This window comes from Malania oleifera, chromosome 5 (genome assembly GCF_029873635.1).
Source record: "Malania oleifera isolate guangnan ecotype guangnan chromosome 5, ASM2987363v1, whole genome shotgun sequence".
NCBI classification, from domain to species: Eukaryota; Viridiplantae; Streptophyta; class Magnoliopsida; order Santalales; family Ximeniaceae; genus Malania; species Malania oleifera.
The window spans coordinates 44,917,512-44,925,804 of NC_080421.1; the positions used below are offsets into that span (position 1 = coordinate 44,917,512).

The 8,293-nt window shown below is 37.6% G+C and overlaps 1 protein-coding gene across 1 annotated transcript; it reads right to left on the minus strand.

Moving 5' to 3' along the window:
* Positions 1–554: 554 nt before the first annotated feature.
* On the minus strand, positions 555–2,813 carry LOC131155319 (uncharacterized). The gene is made up of 3 exons (XM_058108361.1): positions 2,327–2,813; positions 1,313–1,367; positions 555–1,199 (listed from the first exon to the last, which is right to left on the minus strand). The coding sequence occupies exons 2-3, from the start codon at positions 1,340–1,342 to the stop codon at positions 801–803; spliced, it is 429 nt and encodes a 142-aa protein (XP_057964344.1). The 5' UTR covers positions 1,343–1,367; positions 2,327–2,813; the 3' UTR covers positions 555–800.
* Between the last annotated feature and the right edge of the window lie 5,480 nt (positions 2,814–8,293).

An 8,293-nucleotide genomic window follows, 5' to 3' on the forward strand; every position in this document is an offset into this window, starting at 1 on the left:
AGAACTTACATAGAGAAATATCTAGTGAACTTCTTACCACTCCTAGTGTCTAAATGGGTTTTAAGTGAGCATTCAATGGAAGCTTGGGGGCGGGCTCTAGACATTCATGATGGGTGTCTTCAGCTTTCAAGTGACAACAAAGAACCTCATGACTAAATAGTGTCATCTTATACCAATTGAGCTATGAGGGGATATTGAACATTTATATGCGTATATTGAGTATTGTAATACTCCATTCCACCGACAGATCATGCTTATAGATATTTAATTGCATTATATATATATATATATAAATTTACAAAAGGAAATCGTTTTGGGACATGAAACCCACATTGCATATGGGATTTAAGCATGTCATTCTTACCATTCAAGACATGTCTCCTCAAGGGCACATGAGATTCGATGTGTGCACCCCTAATATTCTCATTCCTTAACCTTACAAGGCAATTTGTTAAAAAAAATTAATTATTCATTGTTCATGCACATGATGCTAATTTGGCAAAGGGAGAGCAGAGCACAGCGTGATTTAGGGGAGTGTTGCTGGGAAATGACCCTTTTATAACAATCTATGATTTCATTTTACCTTCCGTTTGGGAGTACAAAAAATTAAGTTTCACATTGACATGTTCGGCCATCAAAATCCAGCAACTCTCAGCTAACAGAAGAGTACTTATTGAACCAAAGAAAACCCCTACCCAGGAGAATTAGAGAGCAAATTCAAGAAACTAAAATAAAAGTAGCAAACCCCAAAACAATGCACCTAGCTGAAAGAAAGGGAGCAAAACATTAACCGATCTCAACTACATTAAGTCATCGTCGGAATCGTAAGTCAACCGGTTGTTGCTGTTGTAGCTATGATCATAAGTTGAGTGCTGGGTTTTATTGTAGCCTCCGAAGTCTACTTTTCGAACGGTCTCCTCCTTGCAATACTCAGTATAGCCATTTCTGTCACCGATCTTGATTGTAGAGCTCCTCTTGCACTCATCCTTCACCCCGACTCGACCACTCCCACGCTCCACATACGTGTCCCAGGTTGAGACCTTCTCCTTCGCAGTGCAGCGTTCATAAGCACCGCTCTGCTTGTCCTCGTGCTTGGTCCTCGTAGTCCATTCATGCACTTGGGCAGCTTGCTTTCCTTTTCCTCCTGCCAACTGCATGCTGCCGCTGCTGCTGCTATATGGTTTCACCCGTGCATTTCCCTGCAGGAACATTCCAAATTATTCAGTACCACTAATGATTCTACTATACCAGTACAACATCCTTTGGCCAGCAACACCTGATAATGATGATGCTTTGTGTTTGAGCATTTTACCTCATTATAAGCAGTTCTACTGCCACTCATTTCCCTCTGCAGATGATTAAACTGGCTGCGTCATGGAAAGGTATAAATATATGAGTGGAGTACAATTATCAGCACAACAAACTGATAAACTATTAAACTAGAGAATACAACAGAACTCTAGCGATTTGGGTTCAAGCATACAAGTTTTAGCATACATATGAGTTTTAGCATTTGATTGCATAGAAACTGGCTTTGGTACAAGCGCAGAGTGCAGTTGAAGTCTCTTCTTGAAGTTGCTTCTGATGGCATTCTAGTCTCTGGAGGTAAAATTTGCACAATCGCTCAACTGTTCACGCAAAAATGCTCTGCAAATTGCAAACTGAACTGCCCTTCCCAAGCCCCTTCTAGATATTTCACAGCAAATAATGCAAGGGCATGCTGCCGTCTATTTTTTGTTCTGAAAAGGTTTTATCAAAATAATGCAAGGGCATAGTTCAAAGAGCAATTGACTTTTTAGGCTCTATTTCTTTGAAGACTTTAGGTGGGGAAAAAAAGAAAAGGAAAAATATAAAAGAACATAATTTTTTGTGTTTGGTTATGAAGAAAAACCAGAAACAAAAAAAATTATATAGTAAATTAATGAACAAAAATTTTTTATTTTGCATGTCATTAATCTATAGTTTTTAAATTTTTAATCATAATAAAAAAATTATTTTGCATGTCATTAACCTATAATTTTTAAATTTTCAAACACATTAAAATAAATTTTCATTTTTTAAACAGTATTAAACATAAAAAAAATATATCATAAAAATAAAATTTATCATTTTTTAGGGGGAGTTAACTCTCTAGAAAATACTAATACACTCTATATTAATTTTCTCACTTTTATTCTGTGATTTTTTTTCTTTTACAGAGGAACAATTTAAAAAAAAAAAAAAAGCTTTAAGGTGCAGAATAAATAGAGGTACATGGGAGAAAGACTGCAGTGATTATAATTAGAACTAATATAGAACCATTGATAAGGGTCGAGAGAGAGCTTACCAGTGATTCGAGCGAAGAAGATGCCACGCCCAGTAAAACAAAAGATTAGGGTTAAGAATTTGAGATCGATAGAGGGTAGGGATTATGCTCGCTTTCAGCTTTATAGAGCAAATCCATTATCCATCCTCTGTCACCCTATTTCTCGGCGGAAATCAAGTTGCCAGTTTCGATGGTTTGAGATGAGTTGCCACATTCCAGGGAATTCTTTCTCTTCAAATAAACGCTGCAAAATTTCAGTGAAGGGCCACGGATTTGTTTCCATATTCGACGATTGCGAGACTAACAATCTCGCAACATTAATTTTAGAGAGAGAAAACAGACATTTCTTCCGTCAAGTTAAAGGGAAGAGAAATCCAAGCACAGAGAACAACCGTTGCCTGCGATCGGAGGGGGCTAAATCCGCCGGCACCATGGACGCGGGTAACTCTCGACTGCCTGAGAGATTGGGACAAAGTAGGGACAGCCATTGGGGCTGGGGCTCCCACAAACTTTTAATTCCCTTTATCTATATATATATAATTGTAAAAAAATAAAAAAATTAATAAATAAATAATTATATATATATATATATATATGTATATATTTATTTAAGGAAAAATATTATTTTAAGATAGTTATAGGGTTGTATCGTATTTTAAAAATATTTATGGATAATTGTAAGGCATGGTAATTATAGAACTTTTTTTGAAATATTTATCAAATTAAGAAAGGAAGAATCTACCTTTTTTTATAATTAGTAATCATAAACTAGTATAATAGGGTTACATTTAATTTGTAAAATATATATTTCTAAGAGTAAATTAGCAATTAGGTTAGTTCTAATAAGTTATATTAGTATAAAGCAAATAACAAGGAATATATAGGAACTAATTTTTCCCAAAAATTTACTTTGTAAGTTTCTATTCTTTTTTATTAAATGTTGACTGAAATTATAAGAGAACTATTTACTCCATTCACAAATCTATACTTATAATTATATAAAACAAGTCAGCCTGCCATTGTATGCCTCTAAATTTAGAATTGAATTTTATTGGAAATTAAAAATTTTTAGTTATATAACTAATTTCTGATTTATTGATTTTTGACTCCTAAACAATTATTAATGACTCATTAATAATTAAATTGACATAATCATGAATTTCTTAATTTTGTAAGTAATTTAACTCTTGCACTCCTGTTCATAACTCATTTAACAATTTAATTAATTGTTCGCAACTTTTCATTCAAATTTTATTTTAAAATACATATATCTCCATTTTATTGGCTAATCAAGATTTATTTTTATTTATATTTTATATAAATCTAACATTATAAATCTCCTCCATTTATGCCTAATTCTCTTCTCTCTTTTTTTTTTCCTATATAAATTAATGCTTGTTTGTTTTTTTTTTTTTTTCATTTGTCCTCGATAGGGGTGTAAGTGAATCAAGCTTACTCGCGAGTGTTGTGAGATAAAATCAGCGGGACTACTCTTTCGACTTTCGTTGACCTGAAAAAGGGAAAAGGAAGAAAGACTTGGAGAACTCGAAGTGTACTCCGGGGGATCGCTCTGGTGCCTAAGGGAATACTTTAAAGAGGTTAAAGGCAACAGTAAGAATAGGTGTCAAATGACTTACGCTAGCCTCTTCCCCACGTCCCTTCTTATAGCAGTTAGAGTTGACCTCTAGGTTGAATTGTCTTTATAGCGCGGGGGCGTAAATCGCTCCCGGGTCATAAAGTGCCCGCGTGTATCACTCCAATTGTTTAAGACGCCAGCGTGAATCTCTCCCCCTCTTTATCGGGTTGGAGTTGATTGCACTCGCCAGAAAGTCTGACTTGGGAAGTGATGACTAGGCGTTGACTTCAAATTATTAGTTGATGTATTTTAGGCACATCAATTGTCCCCCCCCCCCCCCCCTTTTTTTGAATACCTACTGCTCGACTGGTGGACCCCAACCCGGTTCAGCTGGTTCGAGTGGATGGTGGGTCTTTGAACGGTTTACCTTGCTAAGGGGGGCGTGGTGCGACTTTTTAGAGCCAATTTGAGGAACGACGACTAATTTGAGCCGTCGATGGGATTCAGATGGCTTACTGAGCCGGCCCCAACAAGGTTTGGCTAATCTGAACCATAGTGGCCCGCCGCCTATACCGAGCTGATTTTTGCTGAGCTCTTCCTCGAAGTACATTGGCCGAGCCATTGCTTTGAGGCCTCTTTGTTGAGCTGACTTTGTCAAGCTGCTCTTCGAAGCACTTTTTCCAAACTGTTGCTTCGAGGCTTTTTAGCTGAGCTGCTCTCCAAAGCATTCTTTTCCAAGCTAATGCTTCGAGGTATTTCAGCTGAGCTGCTCTCCGAAGCACTTTGGTCGAGCCGTTGCTTTGAGGCCTCTTTGCCGAGCTGGATTTGCCGAGTTGCTCTTCGAAACACTTTTGTCAAGCTGTTGCTTCAAGGCTTTTTTGCCGAGCTGCTCTCCGAAGAACTCTTTGCCAAGCTAGTGCTTCGATATATTTTAGCCCAGCTGCTCTCCGAAGCACTTTGGTCGAGTCTTTGCTTCGAGGCCTCTTTGCCGAGCTAGATTTGCTGAGTTGCTCTTCGAAGCACTTTTACCGAGCTATTGCTTAAAGGCTTTTTTTTGCTGAGCGAGTTTTACCGAGCTGTTCTCCGAAGCACTTTTACCGAGCCGTTGCTTCAAGGCCTCTTTGTCGAGCTGGATTTGCCGAGCTGTTGCTTCAGGGGCCTTATTTGCCTAATGAGTTGTGCTCATTTGTTGGGCGGTTGCATGGCCTCACGAATCGTGCTCGTCAGTTGTGTCTTATTTGCCTAATGAGTTGTGCTCATTTGTTGGGCGGTAGCATGGCCTCACGACTCATCAGTTGGGCCTTATCTGCCTAATGAGTTATGCTCATTTTTTGAGCAGTTGCATGGCCTCACGAGTCGTGCTCGTCAATTGGGTCTTATCTACCTAATGAGTTGTGCTCATTTGTTTGGCAGTTGCGTGGCCTCACAAGTCGTGCTCGTCAATTGGGCCTTATCTTCCTCATGAGTTGTGCTCATTTATTAGGCTGTTAGTCTGACCGCTTTTGAAGCGACGTTGCAGTCTTTTCGCAACTTCTGCCGCCCTGCAAAAGTATAATAAGTGCATGTCAAATCGATTGTACCTTCGGAAGTCACGAATTCTTGGAATTAGCACCACGTCAGCGCATATACGGGGATTTTTCATATCTTTTCCCTCAAGACATACACCTTGGTTTTGTATTCCCACCTCCTCGAGATGCCAACTTCCTTGGGGATCTGTGCAGGCTTTTCTCTATAAAGGTTGTGGGCTCCTTCATTCGCTCCTTATCTCACTCAAAGGGTCCCTTCTTTCTACTAGGTACGCTTTCTTTCTGCCCTTTCCTTGGTTGTTTTTCTCCTATTTTGTGATGCCCCGAACCCGCCAAGTGGGGTTCGGGTGCCACGTGGTTCAATCACCTGTATCTGATACCATAATTATCATGCACACAGCAGAATATAAATAAATAACCTCAAATAAATACCAGAGTTTTATATAACAACCCAAAAACAAACACTACAACATCCAAATATTCGTATCCACAACCAGCATTTAAAACATAACCCAGTACAAATATATATATATATATATATATATATATGTATATATATATATATATATATCATTATCTCACAATACCCCAAAAAAGAAACCACCAAAAACAGTCCCAGCCTAGGCCTTCAAGCCCGATCTCAAGAAAAACCTAAAAAGTTGTTAATCCACTAGGGTGAGACACTTCTCAGTAAGGGTGGAATAAATTATAACAGTGTGTGACAAATGAGTTTTAATATTTATATATCAAAATAAATTGCTTATAATATAACATCAATAACAACTAAAAAAACGTATCATTAATAACATCACTGACATCTAATATCATACATACATCCAATATGCACAAGTACATAATTTTTATGCAGACGAAAGTCCCTGAGGATATGGAGGATTACCCGCCCATACAAGTAGCTTCCCTCTACTCTAGTACTTAAAAGATACCTACCAGAGCACTCATCTTACTCAGTAAGCCCTCAGGTGGAGAATTATCTCACCGTTAGTATACACATCTTTATTATTTTAAAGGTGAAGGTTTCCGAGGATCGGGATGTCTACCCACCCATACAAGTAGCATCCCTTTGCACTGATACCAAGAAACTACCTAGCAGAGTACTCACCTTTCTCAGCAAGCCCCTGGTGGTATGTTTACCTCGCTGCATGCGCACACATGCATTCACAATATGCTATATCATTATTATTATGCTAAAATAAAATTCACACACGCACAACACATCCACAAAGGAATCATGCAACTTATACTTCATCTTCCAATGTCCTCAGTACGTGGCCCACACAGAGCAACTGCGTACATATCAGTACGTGACCCACATAGGCACCTACGTACTTCTTATCTACACATAGCCCACACAGGCACCACTACCCACACAGGGTACATAACATGGCCCACACAGGTGCCACCATCCACACAGGATACATAATATGACCCACACAGGCACCATCATCCACACAGGATATAACGTTGCCCACACAGGCACCACTCCAGCTTCTGTGACACGTGGCCCACACAGGCACCACTATTCACTAGTATCCAATCCCCATGACCTACCTGTCATACATCAGTAGAACAAGCTCCTCGACTTGCTAATGTCCTACCCGATATAAATGACAATATGACAAGCTCCTCGATCTGCCAACATCATATCATGATTTATATCTAGGCAATATAACAACCTCCTCATGCCAACGTTATATTGAGATGCATACGAATAACCACACTAGTTAGTTCACACAGATGCATCAATGCATTACCACGCAGGTATCCAAAAGATCGACACATTCCCACACAGTAGTCCAACAGATCAATACATTTCCACATGCAAATCCAAATACTACAGTAATTCATATTCAATTTATTAGGAAAAATTGTTCCCATGTCACACGAATTTAGTATTATATGCAATTATCCCAAATATAAACCTTAAAAAAAATCATCATTTTCCAGTACTCAAATTGTTTTAAAAAAAAATCGATAAATATAAATTTTGTATGCTCGTAAATAACCAGTTCACCTTAATAAAATGCTGATATAATTTTATTCTCTCTTACCTGATTTCCTGAACCATGTCTGCAGGGTCCCCAAATTATACCCGCAACACTCACCCAAATCCTAATTCAATCAAATCAACTCCAATAAAATATTATTTTAACCTTTCCTACTTTACAATAATTAAATAAAAATTAATTTCTAAATAACTCATTTATCCTAGTTTTGGGGCTATTTCCACAACGACCCTCATGAGAAATCTGCTCTATTAGACTTGTAGAGAATCATTCTTAGATTCTCGTGGTGGTGTCTGATCACCCATTTGGCTTAAAGTTTAAGAAAAATTGAGATAAGAATGAGAATTTATCTTACCCCAGGAGATATGCCTACGTTACTCCTACGACAAATCCACTTTGGTAAATATGTTGGTGGCGGAGAATAGAGTCCAGTGGTATTTTTGGATTTTCAATTGTGCGAGAATTCGCCACGAAATCGTAGAGAGAGAGAAGTGGAGAGCGTGAGAGTTTTCTCCTTTTCTCTCCTTTATCCTTTACTTAATACTTTTTATATAATCACTTTATATATCCTTATATGTATTTAAGTATACATATATACCCATAATCCTCAAATTTCTTAATTTAATTAATTTTCTTAATAATAATATTTTTTTAATTAATTATTTTTTTTTTTTTTTTGTCATTACATTCTCCCCTCCTTAAAATTTCGTCCTCAAAATTCGCTAATCAATCTTTTTACAAAAGCGAATTTAGAACCTTCATATCACATTAGGTACATTTATAGAACCACGAATTAGTTTAACATTTAAATCCTCAATTAAAACATCAAACAACCAGCTTATCCCCAAATCAACCTAATCCT